Below are 22,242 nucleotides of genomic sequence, written 5' to 3'. Positions count from 1 at the left end.
AGTTGAACTCACTCTGAGGTCATTTGTGCCACCAGCTGCAGGGAGGTAAAGCCTGAGTTGAGGAAGTTGTCTCTGTACTGGCTCATCTTGATGGCAGCGAGCCAGTCCTCGACTGAGCTGAAGGTGTTGACGTCGGGTATGGATCTGTCCAGCAGTGGCTGAGAGGGCCTGGTGCAGAGGAGAACACCAAGAGCAAGGCGGGGAGGAAGATGAGATATAGTTGGGCTTTGATGCAATATTAAGCACAGACTTAAAGAGAAGGAGAGTAAAGCTGATACTGGTGTTTTCATGGGTGTGTGCCATAGGGTGCAAGGAAACTAGGGAGAGAGAATTTATTAGTGAATATTGGAATGTATCTCAAATATAAAGTGTAAAGGGATTCAGTATCATGAGGCACATCTGCCACTCCTTCTTTGAATGCCACACAAGAAAGATTTTCTGCAGGTAATCGGTAACTGGTCGCAATTGCTTGGCTTTAAAATATGTGGAAGCCTGGAAAAAAAGTAGTGCAGGAACCTGAAACTCACAGTTCACGGACAGACAGACCACATCCAATCTGGCTGACGCTGAGAGAAACTGTGAGGACGGGTGCCAGAGATTGTACAAAACAAGTCCAGTATTTCACAAAAAAGTAAGGAAAAAAAATACGTGCTCTGAATGTGTTCTGAAAATATATGTAAATGAGGTGTTTCATTCCATTTTTTATCTTTTTGAAAACGTGTTTTGCTCCATCTTCACGGGGTAAAAAAGTGAGAGTCCCTGAAACCAGTGTTTAGGTTGGATAAGAAGGAGGAAAAGTGCAGTTTGACGCAATCAATAGCAATAAATTCATGCTTAATTCATGAGAAGATAAAACGGTGCACATATGCATGCTGGGCTCATTCGAAACAAACAGTGTGTTAAAGACTACATGCATAAGGAGAAGCGTCAGTGTGTACTTAATGTCAGTTTTTGGATCAATTTGTTTCTTACGTGTACAGATTTTTTTTTACTCACACTGCAGGAATATTGGCTACAGATTTGAGGCTGGCGGGGTTACGGATCATCTTATCCAGAGTACTGACGATGTCTGTGAAGCGGGGTCGCACGTTGCGGTCTTTTTGCCAACAGTCCAGCATCAGCTGGTGCAAGGCGCTGGGGCAGTCCATGGGTGGTGGCAAACGGTAGTCCTGCTCAATAGCATTAATTACCTATGAGAGAGAAAGCAAGATGTTGTCTCTTACAAATGAAGATAGCTGCTAATTCCACACCATATACCGCACTTGCAGTATGTCTCTCAAACACTTACTGTCAGTAAGAGTGTTTTCTACAAGCTGGTTACATTTTTTTTAATAATTTGACTTATTTTATGGCTGAAACTCAATCCTGCCTCATCACAATGCAACAAGAACACAACTGCAACCCTCCCCATATGGACACTCCCTCTGGTCAATAAAGTGACAGTTTGCATTCAGGATGATGTGCCCTTCCTCTTGACTCTATCCAATCACATATCACTCCTATAGGACAGATTGAGGAAAGAGAGAGGACAGAGAGCAGGGGCAGTGTCACTAGAAAGGAGCCCCTGGGGGGGATGGGCAGATTGCATATAATTAACACTGTGAAGTATAGCCACTTGACACATGACTTTTAAAAGCTTCACAAGCTATCAGGACTCATTAAAAAGACGTTATGACAAAGAATTTAAGGGCAGTTAGAGTAAAAGACTTCTATTATATAAGTTTGATCAGAACTTGACAGAAGTGGAGTATCTTCACCTTGTTTTGTTTTCTTTGTTAGTTATAAAAGGTTTTATGTTAAATAACATATAGACAATGAGATCACTTTAGATATATTTAAAGGAAATATGCAATGTTGATTCAGTAGCTACAAAAGCAGACGCTGCAAAGACTAATGATTACCAAGATTGCTGCAAATTGATGGAACCGGTGCTCACAAATATCCACATTATCCACACTGTCTGTAGATTTAATCTTTTTTTCTTTTTTTTTTGCTTACTTGCAAGATGAAAGTCTGATGAAAGATCGTGTGTAAAAGATAGTCATTAAAAGTTAGGTGCTGCTCTGTATATCGCCAGCTCCACCCTGGAGTTGAGTGCACCTCAGCAGATTCTTGACAAATGGTGCATTAGAGAAGAGAACGCACAAGTGAGGGGATATGAGTTAGGAGGGGGTATAGAGAGGGGCTTTGATGCAATATTAAGCAAAAGGGATTTCAAGAGAAGAGGAGAAACAGAGGTTATGGTGTTTGTGTGGATAAGTGAGAGGATGCAGGATAGAGAAAGAAAGTGTGTGCGTGCGTGCGAAAATTTTTGTGAGAGTGTGTTTTAAGTGTGTAAGAGAGTGTGGACTGAGCAGCCGGACATGCTGAGTGGTGCTAGTCCCACCAGGCAGTGTTTGCTGCTGGCCCACTGAGGCAACATCTGCTGGTTTGGACGGTCCTTGTGGAGCGAGGTCCATAGAGACCTGATGGTTGGCTAGTTGTCGCACTAAGGGAGCTAAGGGAGAGAGACCTCATAGTATGGGACTATATCCAATGGTTGCGTGTGTTTGTGTTGGTGCCTGTGAGCGTGGACGTTATCCAAGCGGACATGGGGAACAAAGCAGAGCTCTCAGCAATCATTCATTGCTCTCAAAAGCTGGCCAGGAAGGAAAGGGGATAGTGTGAAGCTGTGCCCATAATAAGTCTGCTTTCAAAGTCAGAGTCAAGGGCATCTTCAGTAATGATGCTTTGTGATGCAGGCTGATAAAAATGTGTGATTTATTACAGCTTCCTCCCTTATGAGTTACCCTTGATTGTGTATCTATAACTGCATCTGTACGGAAATGGCTGTTCAATTTAATGAGGCTGTTTATTCAGATTCAGGTTTATTCTTTGTTCTATCGGAACTCGGAGACATGATAAAACTTAACTTAGATGTTGAGTTTTTGGGAACATCTCATGAAATGAGCGCTTAAAATCTTTAGTGCTGATTTTATGTTTAATTAGTACTTAACTGACTTTGTGTTGTACTACACCTGCTCGTCCCAACTGACTTGAACTCCATTTACAGTGTAATATCCTGCCCAGACATGCTTTTTCAAAATGCAATCATAATATTTAAGAAAGTATTTGTGTAGTTTTAACCACTTACATCCTGGTTGGACATGTCCCAGTAAGGCCTCTCTCCAAATGACATCACCTCCCACATGACGATGCCGTAACTCCACACGTCACTGGCCGAGGTAAATTTTCGGTAAGCGATGGCCTCTGGTGCTGTCCACCTCACTGGGATCTTCCCACCCTAAAAGAATAATAAAAAAAGAGTTGAATTTCTAAGTTTAGATTACACATATTACAAAAAAATGGGCGTAGCTTTAAACCTCCATTCTTTTAAAAGGCCAACAGGGGTAATACGCGTTGTTGCAAATAGACTTCTGTTCCTCTAAAAGTCTATGAGAAAATGGCTTTCTGATGTGATTTGACTTGTCTGTGGTGGGTGTGGTTCAGGAAGTTGTCTGAATCAGAAGATCAGTGGTTCGATCCCCGGCAGTCTGCACATCAAAGGTTCCTTTGATTCTGAACCCTGAGTATCCCCTGATGGATGCAACCATGTGTGTGCGCAAATATTAGATAAGGTGCTTGGATATAGAAAAAAAGCTCTTGGATGAATGAGGCTTACAATGAAAAGCATTTTGAGCGCTCAGTCAGAGTAGAAAAGCACTATGTAGGCATATTTCAGGTCATACTATATAAAACATTAAGTCTATTTAGTAAATTTTGGTCAATTCGAAGCTGAGAAAAGAGGATTATCCAGTAAATGCTCATTGGCTACAGACTTGTGATTGACAGGTCAGTAGCCAGCGAACGTGTGGTTTCACAATCTGATCTGCCACTCGCCATCAGATCCAGTTTAAACATGTCAAGACAGTGACGCAAAAAGTGCTCATCTTGAGGCATAAAAACAGTGATGTCACAGTAGCTACATCCATCCTGTATACTGTCTATGGCTGAGATCGCTCTCTTACAAAACAATATTCTTTTCAGCTTTAGTATGTTGAAGTCAGCCCCTTTCCTGAAACCCACATCAGTACTCTCAGCTGTTCTAGTCCATCGCTTTAACTCTTTATTCTCTCATCCAGCAAGTGCAGCCAAAAAAACAGGGAGGATTCTGCCTCAGTATCAGCAGCATCCAACACTCATCAACCAACTTTGCATTTAGTATATCCTTCCTCATACTCCAGTTTTAATAAAAGAAGATAGGACCGGTTTTCTGTGCATACACCGAACACCTCTGCCTGTAATTGGGCTACGTGAGCCCCCAGGCAAACCATGCACCCTGTTGATTGAAATTGACAGCTGCTTGTTTCCCATCACACACACGTGCACACATTCACACATACAGGCGCAGTGGGATAACATATGCACAGGCACAGAGAGGATTGTGCCATACACACACACACACACACACACACACACACACACACACACACACACACACACACACACACACACACACCTACCTCCCACTGGACCTTCCCTTATAGCTGAGTTGAGCTTGCCACCAGTTTAATAATGCCAATTAGCTGAACCTGCGCATTTGCAGATAAGCTGCTGTTGGAAACAAACCCAGGAGAAACCTACACAGACCACCCTGTTCCCTGCTGACTTTCTAGGAACGACAGGAGAAGAGAAGAACCACAGGGAGAGGCGGGTGGAGGCAGGAAAAAAAAAGGGAAATGAATAAGACACCGAAAAAAATGGTGATTTGGGGTGTTTTCATAATGCTGGCTCACATGAAATGTTGAACAATACTAATGCTAAACAGGCTTATTCATGCATAAATGTCTGTGTTTAATTTTGGATTACAGAACACTGTCACATGGCGCTGCAAGAGGTGGAGAGGCTGACCTCATTAGCGAGCACCTCTTTGACCTTGGAGACGTTGCTGACCCCGAAAAGAGGTTTAATATCTGACCTTGAGTGGTGCTAGATGCACAGACAACGCTCTGACTGAGAGCATCAGCCGGTGAAGAAAAAGCACTGAAGAAAGTAGACAATGCTGCAGTGTGTGGTTGCGGGAGTGTGTGACACGCACAAAATGAGAGAACAAGCAAGAAAGGAAGAGAGGAAGAGATCAATAGATGAATAAAGGCTATATAACCCCACTGACTTCAGTGCTTTTCTCATATCTCAAGACTAGTTCATATCTGAATCGTTTCATCTAAACTGAGACCCAAGGGCACTTTCTCTTGCTCTTTCTTTTCTCTTAGGGCAATCGAACTACACTGATACAGGCAAAGCATTGCCCCCTGCAAAAATATAAAATGACTCATTTTCTCCTTTTTCATCTGTCACACTGTCGGGGCCAATGCTTCACATCAATTATTTTGTCTGGACGAACATATATGAGATGAGCAATAAATGCAGAATAACACAAAAATAAAACAGCTGCTCCAAGCACAAAAAAAAAAAAAAAGCTTTCTATTACGTCCTCGCTTTGTCATTACTTGCTTACTCCCTTCCTCGCTTTGTACATCTGGTCTCATGCCCCAGGACCCTGTTGGGATATGAGCTCAGTGTCGTTGGAATGGCCTGAGCAAAGACACAGGCTTCACAAGAAGCTTCCTGTGCGCCTCCAATGAGACAGATATTAGTAATAACATTTCCAAGGCGGGTGAGTCAGAGGCAGCTATGCAAACCCTTAGTAATTACTGCTGTGGGCCAATGATAACTGCCAAAATCCAGCTTTAATAACATGAATTGCTGTGGAGTCCATGCATACAGGGAGGAAGGCAAAAACATAATAAAAAGCACTGGTGTATTTATTTTTTTATTTGTTTTTTTCAGTAGAAAAAGCATTAATACCGAGGGAGACGAGTTAGAGGGGTAGCAGAAGTGATGTTGGGAATTAAAATAGACCTAATGTCAACACAAAAGTACAAATGCTTTTGCGTAGCCTTGAAGCATTGGGGTGCGTGGGGGGTTGGGTGTTTGTAATACTGTGTGGGCTACTGAAAAAGGAACAAGCTGTTTTCTGTTTGCCTTGAAGTGAAATATTGCCCCTTAAGCAGAATTTACACACTCCAATTATCTTGGACAGTTAACTGAGAATCTATGTGTAGATGAGCCAAAATGCACAGCAAGATTTGCACCTGCACAATGTCTAGGCCTTGACGATACCAAGTGATGCTCCCTCGGTAATAATAAAAAAACGCAACAACAACAATAAAAAAAACAAACAAACTGGGTGACATTCAGTGCCTGAATTCCTGGGAGGTTTGAGTCTAGCTTGTAATAAATAAGTAAGCTGCTTTTGGTTTTTGTTGTTGTTTTGATTTTCACACCCGCCCTCGTATTGTTTTTTTCTTCTGTTTACTAAATTTGATCACATCAGAATTTTTGCTTCCTTTCTTGTTTTTTTTCCTCCCCTCCTTTTGGCTATTTTAACGATTGTAGCTCACGCAGCAAGCCATTTTTGCACACATGATTCCCTTCAGCATACCTCGAACAGACTTTGCCATACAGTATGTCACCAGAGTAAGATTAAAGTAATGTGACTGGTTTCCACCTGGTTGTGGCTGCCTGTGACAGGTTGTGACCAGCTTTGACAAGCTAGTGATGTGTTTGAAGTGCATCTGTAAAGGAGATGCGCCGTGGCTGTCATAGCGAGACAAGCATGTTCTCATGACAGCTAGGTCTTAAAGATAAAGGATAAACATTTGGTGGTCAGGTAATGTGTGTACTTATTGGTGTCTGTTATGGTCCCCTGGCTCAGCAATATCAGTGTGTGGGTGTGTGTGTAGATAGTAGGATATGAAACACCTGTCATGTCTTTGCAGCAGCTCAGGATACGAACCACCAACATGCCAGATAGCTTCATGTAGACTGTCACTGACATGGTGATGCAGAATGGAGTAAAATCTAGAACACATATACCGTATTTCCCGGACTACAAAGCGCACCTGAATATTAGCCGCACAAGCTAAAATCAGGGGAAAATCCTGTTTTGTACATACATTAGCCGCACCTGACCAAAAGCCGCAGGTGTTTCAATATTGACTTATCATATGTAAGAGAATATGCACAAAGCGAATTGTCAGGAAAGAGATGGCTGTTTGGAGACACACCCCTTTTATTAATATTTTGAAAATCAAGTTATGGGTACATATTTGCACATGTGCTGTGCTTCATAAATGAGTAACAAATGTAGTACATAACAGTAACCTACAGCACACCAGAAAAATAGATTCGGACTACCTTTTAGGCTCAGGTGCAGTGACACAGCTTTAACAAGAAGAAAAGTCAGTCATTCACCACCATCTTCCTGCGCACTAAAACCACCAAAGTCCTCTTCTCCAGTGTCGGATACGAACAGGCTCAGGATGGCTTCGTCATCCACTCTCAGCTTCTTTCCTTCGTTGTCACTTTCAAAACCAAAGATAATCCTCATTGTCATTGTCAGTGTCGGAGTCGAACACCCTCTGAAGGGCCGTGGCGGTGTCCTCCTCTTCATCATGCAGCAGTCCAGCCCTTCGAAATCCGTTGGTGATCGTGGATGTTTGCACACTTTTCCACGCTGTCAGAATCCACCGGTGGAGTTGAGCACAACTTGCTTTTCGCAAGTTTATCGCCGCTCGTCATCCACGACTCCCGCTGAACGCATAGCGCTACTTTGAAGTTTGTTTTTCGCGCTACTTGTACGGCACTATGTTGCCTGGCGGATGGACATGTGACCAACATACCACTCTTGAACCCCGATCCTTCCGCCAGGCAACGTAGTGCCGTACAACAGCGGAACAAACAAAACAAATCGTCTTACGATATCACAAAAATCATGGAAAATCTATAGAAAAGCCGCACCTGACTAAAAGCCGCAGGGTTCAAAGCTTGTGCAAAAAGTAGCGGCTTATAGCCCGACAATTACGGTACCTGTCACAGCACAATCAACAGTCACCACTAATATGCAGCAAAATCACAGATAAGCTTACCGGAATTTAGAAAAAAAAAAAAAAAAGCCCAGTGTTTTGCCTTTTTCACTCATCTTATTTCACTTCACAGAAGCTATTTAGAGATTCTAAATAAACGTTCTCCTTCGTGTGGAAGACAAATATGTAGAGCTCCCTCTCCGTGTTTTCATTTCTCCCCCATTCCCTCTTTTCCTTGCCTTTACTCCTCCAACTTCGCTAATCCATTTCCAAACAATGCACACTGAAATGGACTTGAGCACATTTACTTAGGCTGGAGAGAGTGCTCCATCAACATCGTTTTAATGAAATCCTGAGAGCAACGATCTGCCCTGGATGTCTGCCCAAACAGATGAAGAAAGAAGAGCGAAGGAATGGAGAGGAAAGGGGCAGAAAGAAAGAGTGACACAAAGAGACGGAGAGAAAATAGAACAAGAAATTAAAAAAAAGAAAGAAAGGAAAGTGGGTTGGTGACTCAGATGTTGGTTTCTCAGATCCCCATGGGGATGTCTGATGGAGGGAAGGACATAGGTCTTTATGTACAATGAGGTAATGCAAATCTTGAGGGAAGCATATTTCAGAATGCACTCTCTAAAGATCCCAAATAGGCTGGCATTCAACAACAATCTCCTTCTGCTGTCAGATTTAATTTAGTAAATACATTTTAAAATGTGTCCAGTAAAGCAATAAAGAACAGATAGTGTACTATTTTAATAATGTATAACTCTAAATAAACCAATATAACATCTATCCAAACTCTAAGCCAGTGAATTTATAACTTCAGGTATCCTATTTATTGTTTTAAGCTATCAAATACATTTATGTAAAACAAACAGTTAATTTTATAACTACTCATAACAGTTGGAAAACATTTGTAATCAAGAGTGTTTATGCTTCAATTATCCTGAAGGTGGATATAAACACCTTTAAATATAAACTTAGCACGCTTTGCTGTGCTTTGCTGCTCAATTCTTTGGCTTTTCTAGAATGGACCTAAAACAGCTGTTTAGGCTGTCAAAGCTTCACTACCAAAGGATGCAAGTTTTTGTTTTTCCCAGCTATACGCCCACAGTGCTATACAACTTTGTGTGCGCCTTAGTAACACAACCATAGGATCTGTTTCTGTGTAATGCATTCAAGTTGTCTTTCTTTACTGCATCTGCATGTATAGCAGAGGAAATAATTCCCCCGCTGAGTTTGTTAGTTTGCTCACTTATAATGAAATGAACACTATCTAATTTTTATAGGAGTTTCATTTTAATGGAGAGAGACAGAACATCAACCAAAAATCCAGAAAAAAACAAACAAATTACATAGAAGTTTTAACTTGATTGTATGTCATTGAGCGAAATAAATATTTCATCCCCAAGCAAGACATGACTCGGTGGTGAAACCCTTGTGGCGTTTCTTGTACTTGGTCACCAGGTTTGCACACATCTCAGGAGGGATTTTGGCCCACTCCCCTTTACAGACACTCACTAAATTATTTGGCAACTCAAAGCTTAACCTCCCTCCACAGGTTTTCTATAGGACTGAGGCCTGCAAGCTGGCTATGCTAGTTTATGACCTCAACGTACTTCTTCTGTGCCACTCCTTTGTTGTCTTGGCGGTATGTTGTGAGTCACTGTCATGTGGGAATACCTATTCATGACCCTATTCAATGTTCTGGCTCAGGGATCGACGTTCTGGGATTCTGGGTGGGTTATGGGGGACAGAATTCCACTTCACTGCTTGTCATTTCATTCAATGACATGCAAGTCAATTTATCACTTCAACACAACACTTATATTTTTGTGGTTTTTTTTTTTTTTTGGGGGGGGGGGGGGGCATTCTGGCTCATTTCATTAAAATTAAACTACCATAAAAATGAGAAACTGTTCATTTCTTTATAAATGAGCAAGCTCAAAAATTCAGAAAGGGATCAACTCAAACCAGTGTAATAGAATATAGAGGAAATCATTTCATTTCAGAGAAAAAAAATTAATAACTGTACTTTCTGTAGTTTTATTTTCTACTATATGTCCTTTTGACTTTTTACTCCTTTAATTGGTAATGTTCACCCTGCATCAGTAGCATTTTGCATTACGCTTAACTTACAGGCCTCGGCATATCTAGCATCTACTGACACGATCAAATTAACCCGAGCAAGTATCTCATTTTGCCTGTACTACTCTATGCTCATATTAGAAATTAACCTTTGTCCCAGAAATCTTTTTGCAGGATGCAAAAAATAGACAATTATACCCTCAGATGCACTTGCAGTTTTATCAAATTGTACCAAATCCTGAGCATGACAGCATATTTTAATGCTACTGGTATTTTGTAAAATAAAGTGCATTTAATGAGACAATATCAAATAATTATAGTCAACATCACTACTTTTATAGCACACCAGCAGAGATGGCGTTGCTTTCACTGATTTGAAAGGATTCAAAATAGAAATTTTTACTCAGATGCAAACACAGTCAAACAGCCACAGATGGCAAATGTCAGATGGTGTCCATCTTTTACTAACTCTGGAAAACATGACAGAAGATCTAAATCACAGCAGAGTGTTTTGTATGCACACTCACTCTTTGATGTGGAGACCTGGTATGGATCATGTTTCTAATTACAAAAAAAAAGGGTCTGTTCAACATTAACATACTTTTGCTGCTAAATTAGTCCCAAGACTGAGCGAATGCAGCTCTATCATCTGAATAAAAGTAGCCATGAAATAGCTTAATTAATGAAATACAAAAAAAGACATGAACAAACCAGCAGAATTAAGTGGGATGTTTAGGATTCTGTGACACATCATTGGCTCAGTTCCTGTTAGCAGTGTCTCCAGCTTGATAGGTGACTTAAATGGGAAGTGAGTCGGGGATCTGCTTGGTCACTGCACTGGTAATGTAGAGGTAGGGAATCAATGAGTGAAACTGGCGTCTCAAAGTACAGGACTGTGCAAAAGTCTTGAGTCACGTCTCATTTGTTGATTTTTTTTTCCAAGGAGCCAGACTTCATTCAAGTCAGTCAAGCATTAAAAAAGTCACTTGAGGAATAAACCAGTGTTGCGTCTACACATAACAGACAACTTACTAACTTTAAATTGTATCTTTAGACACTTTTTTAAAGCAGCAGCCTGCCACTAAACCACAATTTCTCCCCATCTCTTTTGATGGATCCATGAAAAATGTTAAAATAATAATAGTAGCAAACTCAAACTGACACAGGACCTGAGAGATGTACCTGGACCTTCAAGTGATCCATCTACTGTTTGATGCAGCCCCATCAGAAATGGTCTCAGTGGAAGGGTGGCTGTTAAAAAGCTATTTTTAAGGAAGAAAAGGCTCGGGTATGCCAATTACGTATTATTGTATTTCCATGTATATTTGCACGTTTCAATAAATTGCTGCATCTACTTCCCAATTTCCTAACAAAATACACAAAAATGAGGGAATAATCAAAACTTTTTCACAGACCTGTACAGTATGTGCTTAAAGGATAGAAATGAACTTGAGAAAGTACAAAAAATAAACCAGAAAGAAAGGTAGAAAATGGTGCTTAGCATTTGATGCATGACACAAAAATCTAAACGAAAGAGCATTTGTTTACTTTTGGCCTGGCCAATATGGATATGTTCCCATTTTACTGTTTGTTTACCCTGTCCCCTCACTCCTAGCACATAAATATTTCACTAGAAGTGGAATAGACAAGCCAAAAGAAAAAAAAAAAAAGAGTGCATGGGCCCGAGGCCAGCAAGAGTGGTAAAGGATGCAAATAGAATACAGACAAATGACAGAAACAACAGCGCTGTCCACATAGTGTGAGCGCTCGAGTGGAGCTGAGAGAATGTCACTCAGGTCACAGGGATTTGACGGATGAGCTTTTTGTTACTGGCTCTGTGTGACCTCGCCTTTCAACCTCTCTCAGCTTCAATGACACAAGAAAACGCACCCATGTGCACACACATGCACAGAGAGAGAGAGAGAGAGAGAGAGAGAGAGAGAGAGAGAGAGAGAGAGAGAGAGAGAGAGAGAGACCCTTATGAACACATGTATATCTAAGAACATGGCACAAACACACACCTCTAAACACACACTTGCCAGCTTAGGCACAACATACAGTGCGCATCGTGTGACATGCAAGCCAATGACAGTCTTCCCACATTGTCAGCTGAGGCACAAGCAAAAGAATTCCTGACCCATACCTACCCTCACTGCTACCCTACGGGCATGAACTTTAAATAGAAAGGGTAACTTAAGGTTATGTATATAACCCCGGTTCTCTGAGTAGCATGAGTGAGTGTCTCACTATGGGAACGCCTCCTGCGTGACCTCATCAGAAGCTCAAATGCCATTACGCCAGCCCTTACAGGCTGGCTAGGTGACGCCCATGTCAGGAGGGGCCAGTGCCTCCCTATATAATAGGCTGACATAGCGTCAGATGTCATTCAAAACAAGCCCACCTCTTCCTCGCTTCCATAGCAAGGAGGGCGGTCTGGTGAGACACTCACTCGTGCTACTCAGAGAACCGGGGTTATATACATAACCTTAAGTTCTCTTTCATAGCATTCGTTTCGTGTCTCACTATGGGAGAAATACTGACTTCCGGATTGCCAGACATGCCTGTTAAGAAGACAACTGTCCCCAACAGCACTTGACAGGGGAGAAGCCCCCACCTGGGAAGAACCTGCACTGAGGACTGAATGTGCTAGGTTAGGTGCTGTCACATCTAACCTGTAAAACCTAGCAAATGTATGAGGTGAGGTCCAGCATGCAGCTGCACACACCTCCTGAATAGAAACTCCCCTAAAGAGAGACTTTGAGGTTGCCAGACCTCTAGTGGAATGCGCACGCAAGCCAGCAGGGGGCTGAAGGCCCCTGCTAGTATAGGCCAGGGCAATTGCTCCTACTATCCAATGGGAGAGGCGCTGTTTAGACACAGGCTTTCCCATATGTGATTTAGCCCAGGACACGAACAGCTGGTCACTTTGTCTGACACTCTGGGTTCGGTCCATGTAAATGCGCAGAGCACGGACTGGACACAAGGTATGCAGCCGCTGTTGCTCCTCTGAGGAGAAAGGCGGTGGGCAAGAGGCCGGCAGTTCTATAGGGGAACATGCGCCGACAACCTTCGGGACAAAGGCAGGGTTGAGCCGCATACTGACCCTCGTATTATCCGAGGAGAACTGAATGCATGACTGATGCACTGAGAGAGCGTGGATCTCTCCTACACGTTTAGCAGAAGCTAAAGCAATTAATAGAGCCGTCTTCAAGGACAAAATTTTAACTCAACCTGTTCCAGGGGTTCAAATGGGCAACAGGAGAGCGCAGCCAATACTATGGGAAGGTCCCACGATGGAGCCAACGGCCTAGATGTAGGCAATTTACGCCGTGCACCCTTCATGAAACGGCATATTAAGGGATGCTGGCCAACAGTCTTCTCCTCAAAACCAATATGGCAGGCCGAAATTGCTGCCAAATACACCTTGATGGTGGAGAAGGCTTTACCCTTATCAATCAGGGCCTGAAGAAATGACAGAATCACAGCCACAGGGATGGCCTGTGATTCTATGCACCAGCTTTCAAACACACACACCACTTGTGCTCATATAGCGTCATAGTAGATGATGCTCTAGAACAGCGGTCCCCAACCTTTTTTGCGCCACAGACCGGTTTATGCCCGACAATATTTTCAAGGACCGGCCTTTAATGTGTCGCGGATAAATACAACAAAATAAAACTAGCACACGTGAAAAGACCCAGGAAAACCGAGTTAACGATCAAAACGATAACAAAATAACGCTGAAAACCGATAAATACCCTGAAAACCATACATTTCACACCTGAGCCTCAACTCGCGCGGCCCGGTACCAGACGACTCACAGACCGAGGCCCGGGGGTTGGGGACCGCTGCTCTAGAACACTGAATAGGGTCGATAACACTATGAGGGAGCCCCACTGTGTTCAGGTTAAACCACTCACGGGCGAAGCCCATAGAGCTAGCCTCTCTGGGTGGGGGTGGAATATTTCCCCCCGTGCCTGACACAGTGACAGCAGGTGGACACTGCTCCAGACTATCAGTCTGTGTGCCAGTGTGTGTAACTTGGGGGACCCCAGACCGACCTGTCTGTTGATGTAGGCCACAACGGTGGAATTGTCCGGACTCACTAAAACATGATGACCTCTCAACCAAGGGAGAAAGTGTTTTAGCGACAGGTGAACCACCAGCAGTTCCAGACAGTTTATGTGGGTGGAGCGCATGTGAGGGCCCCATTCCCCATTCACTGTTCTGCCCTCGTGGGTGGCCCCCCAGCCGGAAAGAGAGGCATCTGTGGAAATCACCTTCCTGGCTGAAACTGCCCCCATGGCAATGCCCTGAGACAAGAAACCTGGCCTCTTCCACTCGCGGAGAGCGAGTGAACAGTCTGCAGAGTCTCTCACGTGACGGTGGCCGTCTCGGTGAGGGTCCAGTCCCCGCGAGCCCACCCATCGCTAAAAGCCTCTCATGTGCAGGCGTCCCAGTGTTATCGCCACTAGAGAAGAGGCCATCAGACCGAGCAACCTCTGGCACTGTTTGAGGGTCACTGTGTTGCCTCTGTGAACCAGTGCTAGGGATGACCGTATGGCCGCTGTTCTCTCCGGGGACAGAAAAGCCCTCACCCGGAGGGAGTCTAGGCTGAGCTCTATGAAAGTAATGCATTGAGTTGGTGTCAATGTGCTCTTTTCCACGTTTATCTGGAAACCCAAAAACTCTCCAGATGGTGTATGAGAGCATTTGTATGACAAGTCGCTCCCTGGCGGGTTGGGGCTGCCACCAGCCAGTCGCCGATATATGTGGCCATCCGAATGCCCTTTTTCCTGCTGCCTCGGTGCATTTCACAAACACCCTTGGGCTCAGTGAGAGACCAAAAGGCAGGACTACAAACTCGTATGCTATCCCCTGGAAAGCAAATCTCAGATACTTTTGGTGTGGGGGATATATGGGGATGTGGAAATAAGCATCCCTCAGGTTGATTAATGTGAACCAGTCGCCCGCTTGTACAAACCGTAGCAGCGAGGCGTGCGTCAAGATCCTGAACTTGTATGTCCTTAAATGCCGGTTCAGGGCACGGAGATCCAGAATGGCTCTCATCCCCCTCCCCCCTTTCTTTGGCACAAGGAAATACCTTGAATAAAATCCGCTGTGCATTTCCTCGGGAGGGACAACTCTTATAGCTCCTTTGTCTCTCAAGATGGAAATTTCCTCCAGGAGAAAACTGGCACACTCGCCCAGAGCACGAGAGTAAACGATTTCTGTGAAATGTGGTGGAGCGCCATTGAATTGCAGCCTGTAGCCCTTTTCCAATGTCCTCAGCACCCATGCTGACAGAGTGCAGGTGGCCCAGCTCTTCATGTGGAGAAGACAGGCTTTTTGGCGCCCCCTTGTGGTCGCAGCGCAAAACATACGCCATTTCGGTGTCCCGTCACCTCTGTCACAGGCGAGTTAGGTGACGGGCTCATCTGCATCATCACAGCCGTGGAAACGCGAGTCTCCACGGGCTGCGTTATGGCAGACGTTGCTCTGTTTTTCAGCATGTTTGATTTTTTCATGTGTTTTGCAACACTCAACAGCGCCCTCGGCAAACTGCCTGGATGCGCGTGTCGGGGCTTTTTTAATACAGAATGCACGAAAGAAGTGCTTGTAAAACAACACTGCGAACTTTGGCTCTCTTTCCCTCTGGCGGGTGCGGTGACAAGAACGCCGGCCCGAGTTAAGCACTCTGTGTGGAACATGTCCCGTTGAACTTGCTCTGGAACAGAGCTGGGAGGCAGCAGGGCGGCCCATGAAGGGGGGAAACTGGGTTCGCTCCTGCCTAGAGGAGAGGCTGTCAGGCCGGCCGCTTCTTCCTCCTCACGATCGCGGCAGCGGGGGGCTTGAGGTCTGGCCTGGGGAGACTGTTTCCGAGTCCATGGATTCTTAGGGGCCCCTGCAGCCTGGGGGGCTACCTACGTCTTAGGCACTTTGGGAATCCTGAAAGCGGGGACCGGGCGAGACGCTGCCTGCGCGAATGACTGGCGCGGTGCTGCTGGGGTGGCGTGCTGGGCCCTCCTTGGCAGGCAGACTTTAAGAGTCTCATCATCTCTCTTTTCTCCTCACATCTCTTCCTGCATGGATGTAACAGCCGCACCGAAGAGACCTTGAGGGATGACAGGGGTGTCGAGGAGTTCCTCTTTCTCTTTGGTCGTCAGGTTGGTGAGCCCGAGCCTGCGTGCTCGCTCCTGAAGAACCATGAGGCCCATGGCTCTCCCAGTAGCCTGTATGGCTACCTTGTGGAGGCGGAGGACGTGGTCAGTTATAACGCAGATTTCCTCCCACACTGTGGTATCTGGTTTAGTTGTCATTTCCTCTTCTAGCTCAGCTTGGTAAGCCATTAGCATAGAGGAGGCGTTGTGGGCTCTTACTGACAGAGCCGCTGCCTTGTAGCACTTATCTGTAAGGCTAGACTGGAAGCGGTCTGCTTTGGAGGGGAGAGATGGGGTCGATGAGGACAGAGACGTCTTCGGGTGAAGATGGCTCGCTACCAACGGCTCCACTTGTGGCATCTGGCGGAGGCCGATAGACTCCATCCCCTCACAATCCAGCAGGGAGCTCCCCACGATGGGGTGTTTCTCGCTGTAAGGTTTTGCTTTCCACGTCACCGCTATCTCATCGAGTAGCTCCGGGAAAACAGGCAACACATGCTTTCACCGTCTTTTCCGCCTTCTGCAATTTCTTTCCGTCAAAACGAGATTTTACAACCTCTGTTTGTATGGCGGGCCACGGGATGTTGAGTCTAGCTACTGCGCGCTTTCACATGTCCTGCATGTCGCGATCCAGGGGAGACGGCGGTGTCGGTTTTTCAGCCTCGCCGGTAGCCGAGGGCTTTGCAGCCCAGCTGATGCTAGCCAAGGAGGTGGAATCTTCCTCCTTGCTGTCGTCAGAGAGCAGGAGCTCCGAGTCAGCCAAATCATCTCTGTCCTCGTTGGCATCTCCTCCCCAGGTGACTCCAGCATTGGGGAAAAACTCACGATCTCCGTGTGCCTCCAGCGACGGGAAAGCGGTCGCGTGGCGACAGCTTGGCCGTGGCGTTGCAGCCAAATCATCGGGCACCTCAGTTTCTCCTTGCCCCGCAGCAGCCTCACACAGCAAAGGGTCACCACCCGACAAGTTAGCCTGGCGATCTAGCCTGCGGCGGAGTAGTTTGCGTGGGAAAGCTGCGCAGTGGATATAGTCTTGTGCGGGCGTCAAGGCAGCCTGAGCATGAGATAAACCCAGGCACACCCCGCACACACGGGGGTGTGTATCCCAGGCAGAAATTTTCTTGCCGCAAGGACAGAGTTTTGCAACTTCGTTGGCAGTCGTAGCCATGGTTAGCTAGAGGGTTGCGCACGTTAGCAAGACTGACACTGAGTGCGGAGAATATTGCTATTCCTCGCTAACGTGGGGTGAAAAGGTTTCTACAGGTATTGCTACCTAATGTGTAAAACCGCTAGCGTCGAAGGGTATTGCTACCTGATGGTGAAGCTAGAGGTACCTTTATTAGCAAAGTGTTGCTACTTCGCTTTCGGAAAATATTGCTACTTCCCTGGGTGAAAGTATTGCTACTTGGCACCAGCACTAGCTACGGAACAGTATTGCTACTGCTTGTATGCTAGTGGACAACTGAAAAGCTGGGAACAAAGCGCCCGTGACCGAGTTGTTCACTCGAATCTGTGGACAGTTTAGCTTTAGCACCCAATAGCACAGTTGTCTACAAGCTTCTGTGAGAAGCGAGAAGAGGTTTTTGAATGACATCTGACGCTATGTCAGCCTATTATATAGGGAGGCACCTAGCCAGCCTGTAAGGGCTGGCGTAATGGTATTTGAGCTAATGATGAGGTCACGCAGGAGGCGTTCCCATAGTGAGACACAAAACGAATGCTATGAAAGAGAACACCACTTGCCTAAGCTGTTAGGCGTCACATGCTGCACTTGCAGACCCAATTAAGAAAATATATCCTTGTGCACAAGCTGCACACAGATGAAAAATTGTAAATACACAAGTGATGCATGGAATGATAAACTTTTTTTTATGGATTGGAATAGTGACTAAATGCCTTGCTTGTTTGCTAGGTTAGCAGGGTTACTCATATTGCATCACGACTTGAGATGAGCCAGTTGGTTATTTTTTTTAAACTCGTGCAGTCGAGTATATAAAATCTGCACTGAAACAAACACAGTAAAGTCATAGCTGCAATGAAGCACACAATCTTTTAGAGTCCTTAAATCAGTTAGCCTGCATCACCTTAGTAAGACCAGAGTGGCTCAGGTATTGTCCTGTGAGCCTAATTAATTATGACTTTGGTGAGCAGCCAACAGAGAGGAAGGACAGCCTCCTTCTGTCTGAAACTCCACAACACTGCTCCAGACTGAACCCACGTCCAGGGTTAACACAATTACCAGCATGTCCTCCCAACCATACATCCAACATCACACCACAGGCACTGTAATTGGTGTGCTTAGAATTGCAGGCAAAAATTAGAAAAGCAGCAGAGGGAAAGAGGTGATTAATTTGCTAGAGGAGGAGGTTGGTGCCGATGTAAATCACTGCCTGTCAGTGCAATTTAATTTACGAATTTCCTTCAGCCTTGTCTGCGATGCCAGCCTTGCTCGCTGATTGTTTAGCATCAGGTCATAACTAAAGAGGTCATGGAGTGAAGGGCATGAGCCATGCTTTCCTTAATTACAACATAGAACACCCCCCTTCTTGTAGCATGTATGCATAGATGCCCCCTAAATCACAGGTTAAACTGAACCAGGAGGACATGAAAGTGTGGCAACATCAGCTAGGCTTATGAAGTGCCTGCAATCTGATGGGAAAGCACTTTCGCTTTTATTTAATCGTTTAACTGGCACATTAACAGAATACGCCTCCCAGACATGTGGATAAAACTGCTCTCTTGACTCTTGATTTAAAAACAAAAATCAGCTAAAACCCAAGATTTCATCTGAATCCCTATGATAATAAATGAGGACTCAGTATAAAAGTGAAGCACAGCCAAAGCTTCGATATGCTTGTTTCAAACTCTCTATCAGTTAAAAACACACCATCAAAAAAACCAGAGTGTGTTAACATCACAACATCTCCCCAGGTTCAGACTTCAAAACTCACCTTGCTCTATGTACTTTCCAGATAATGCCCTCAAGGAGAGTTTGCAATAAACAACTTCAAAATACGGACCGCAATCTATAATCCATTCCCTATCTTTTACACACTGGTTTATTAGTAAAGCTCAGCAGTGCAGACAACAGAAGTGCTGCTCCTCTTTGTTGCTAAATAATACCCATTCAGCAAGGTTTAGCTATAGGGTCAAGCATACAAAGCAGGTTACTCCTGGGGAGCAATTAGCTCTCAGTCACACCAATGTGTGGTCATATCTCCTCTGACTTATATCTGCCACATCACTCTTATTGCCACTCTCACAAATCAGCAACCATGCTCCAACCAATCAATGGCTTACCTTGGGCTTGCTTTTTATGCTTTTCCTGTTTATAAATAATAATTCAGGAGAAAAGCAGCTTCGGCATAATGCAGGCACTAAGGAAGACAGGAAAATGAACAGGGGACTGTGTGTTGTCTAGTACTGTTTTGTTTCTTCACCTATATTTAGATGAATGCAGATTATTTTGAGAACTCTCCTTTTCATACCTACACCGACTCACAGGCTATTTGACTGGTTGCTTTAGATCTCAAGTTCTGCATGTGTTGAAATACCTATGAACCTGAACCTAAAAATATGCCCCTTTTGATAGTGTAATATATTCAGATTGCATTCATATTTATTCATAATATATACCCCCCACAGTATCACAAAGCTCTATATTCAAATACAATGAATCACTTTCAGCAAGAAACCCCAAGGCGGTGTTATGAAGCAAGTTAAAATCCCTGTTCACAGGTAACGCAGTTAAAATGGGCTGTGCAGAGCCACTTGAGGCCGTCAACTCAAAATAAGAAGCAGACAGGTAAAACACAGGACACGGCTCACTGAAATCCAAAGTAAAATAAAAAGTACAGCAAAAAAAGGTATGGATAGTGCAGATACACACATCTCTCTCTCTCTCTCTATATATATATATATATATATATATATATATATATATATATATATATATATATATATATATATATATATATATATTAGGGGTGCAACGATACTCGTATCGATATTGAACCGTTCGATACAGTGCTTTCGGTTCGGTACGCATATGTATCGAACAATACAAAATTTGTAATTTATTTTATCAACTTTCCTTCTGACGATGCTGTCTGTGTTGAGCGCTCAGTGAATCTGCGTTCGACTACTCCGCCTAGGCTGCACTGTCCAGCGCAGATCCACTGAGCGCTCAACACAGACAGCATAGTCAGAAGGAAGAGCGCAGGGCAAGCTAGCGAGACAGAAGTTAAGCTCTCCTTGCAACAGGCAAATTGAACCTCATTCAGATCTGGCGTTTGGAATTATTTTGGTTTTCATGTGACGTATGACCCTGAAGGTAAGCGAGTCATGGACTAAAGTAAAACAGTATGTTGGATGTGCCATGCAATGCTCAATTACATTGATGTGAACTAGTGTGTTAGCGCAGTTAGCTCGTTAACGTGTTGGCCGTCTAGCCCCATGCACGGAGCGATCGGCGGTAGCTCGTTAACGGAGATTTGCCGTGTTGTGGCGTTAAGGTCATTTCAACGAGATTAACCTGAAAGCACTAGTGGGAACACAACGAATATGACTGCACATTTACGCCGACATCATCCTAGTGCAAAGACAAGTGGAAGCAGACAAAAAAAAGCAAGCATGCTACTAACTTTAGCCGAGTCATTTAGACAGCTGTTAGCACATGATTCTCCTTATGCTGCTGAGAATATAGCCCAGAAGAAGCGGATAGTATAGCTTTTATTTTGGAAAGAGCCATTTCTCTGTAATAAACTCTCTTTTCCAAAGATGAGTGATTCCTCAATCAGATACAGGGCTTGCAATATCGCTAGCCCGACGTCCCGGAGCTAGCGATTTTTTCAGTCGGGCTACCAAAATCTATCTCTTCCCTGCCCGTCGGGCTATTGTAGGAAAAATATATGTCAATGCTTTTGCATTCTTTCAGAAATGTAGCTGGGTAATTATGTCATTGGCATCGGTGAGCCACTGTCAATATGTGACATATTGAAGTCGCGTTTGAATTTGCGCTTGTTTTTTTGCTTTCACTTTGCAATCGTGCGAACTGTGTATAGAGAGCGACAGCACTGATCTGTGAGTGATGATAATTTGTGCACCAATTCCTCTGACATCGTCTTATTAATCGTTAGCTTACTATGCAAACATGACAAGTGAAATCTCCTGCAGCAAGCTTAAACATGTGAGAGGTTGATCGCGCAGAGAATCGCTGAGCTTATGTGAGTGCGTGTGTAAAAGCAAAATAAGACAGGTCAGGGTGAAGAAGTGACAGCCAAAGAAAAGCTTACCACAAAACGGAGAAGTTATGACAAATCAGACTATAAGGCAAAAAGAAAGTGCAGCTTTATGGTTTCATGGACAAAAGAATTTCTGTGGCTGCAATATGACGAGCTAAATAACCAGGGCTGCACATAAGTGGTCCGCAGGTGCGCATTCGCTGTCAAAATAAAAAACACGCACAAGGGTTAGGGTTAAATTTAAAAACTGTACTTTTGAGTTAAAATATATATTTATAATTTTAATAAATGGCAAATTAAAAAGGCATGAACATTTTTTTTGTATCGAAAAAATATCGAACCGTGACACCAAAGTATCGAACCGAACCGAACCGTGAATTTTGTGTATCGTTGCACCCCTAATAAATATATATATAAATATATATATATATATATATATATATATATATATATATATATATATATATATATATATATATATATATATGTACTGTATAGATTACGTGAAGTACCCTCAGAAGGTCTGCTAGATGATGTTAATGCAGCACTACGGGCAATACCTACAACCACAATTACCGACACGTCTGGCAGCACAAATGAACCAGCTGCTAGTTAATGAGAGACACCCGGAATGGCTAACCGAAGGTCGGACGGTCCTGATCCCCAAGGACCCCAAGAAGGGACCGGTCCCCTCCAACTACCGACCAATAACCTGCCTCAGTACTACATGGAAGCTCCTGTCAGGCATCATATCGGCTAAGACGAACAGGCACATGGGTCAATACATGAGCGGGACACAGAAAGGAATTGGCAAGAATACCAGAGGCACAAAACACCAGCTACTGGTAG

At 44.2% G+C, this 22,242-nt stretch overlaps 1 protein-coding gene and 1 pseudogene across 2 annotated transcripts in view; both read right to left on the bottom strand.

Moving 5' to 3' along the window:
* ephb1 (EPH receptor B1) overlaps positions 1-22,242 on the bottom strand; it is a 184,737-nt gene that overhangs the window by 4,980 nt on the left and 157,515 nt on the right. For both annotated transcript variants that reach the window (XM_085389992.1, XM_085389993.1), the window contains exons 13-15: positions 3,134-3,283; positions 997-1,190; positions 13-168 (exon numbers count right to left, since the gene is read on the bottom strand). In XM_085389992.1, the coding sequence (XP_085246118.1) occupies positions 13-168; positions 997-1,190; positions 3,134-3,283 (500 nt within the window). The remainder of the gene's footprint in view (positions 1-12; positions 169-996; positions 1,191-3,133; positions 3,284-22,242) is intronic.
* On the bottom strand, positions 12,451-15,381 carry LOC146648174 (uncharacterized; annotated as a pseudogene).

Source organism: Rhamphochromis longiceps, linkage group LG18 (genome assembly GCF_057381845.1).
Source record: "Rhamphochromis longiceps isolate RC_006_pf linkage group LG18, R_longiceps_female_GT1.1, whole genome shotgun sequence".
NCBI classification, from domain to species: domain Eukaryota; kingdom Metazoa; phylum Chordata; class Actinopteri; order Cichliformes; family Cichlidae; genus Rhamphochromis; species Rhamphochromis longiceps.
Note: the sequence above shows the minus strand (reverse complement) of the source record. Positions and strands in the feature narration are given on the sequence as shown.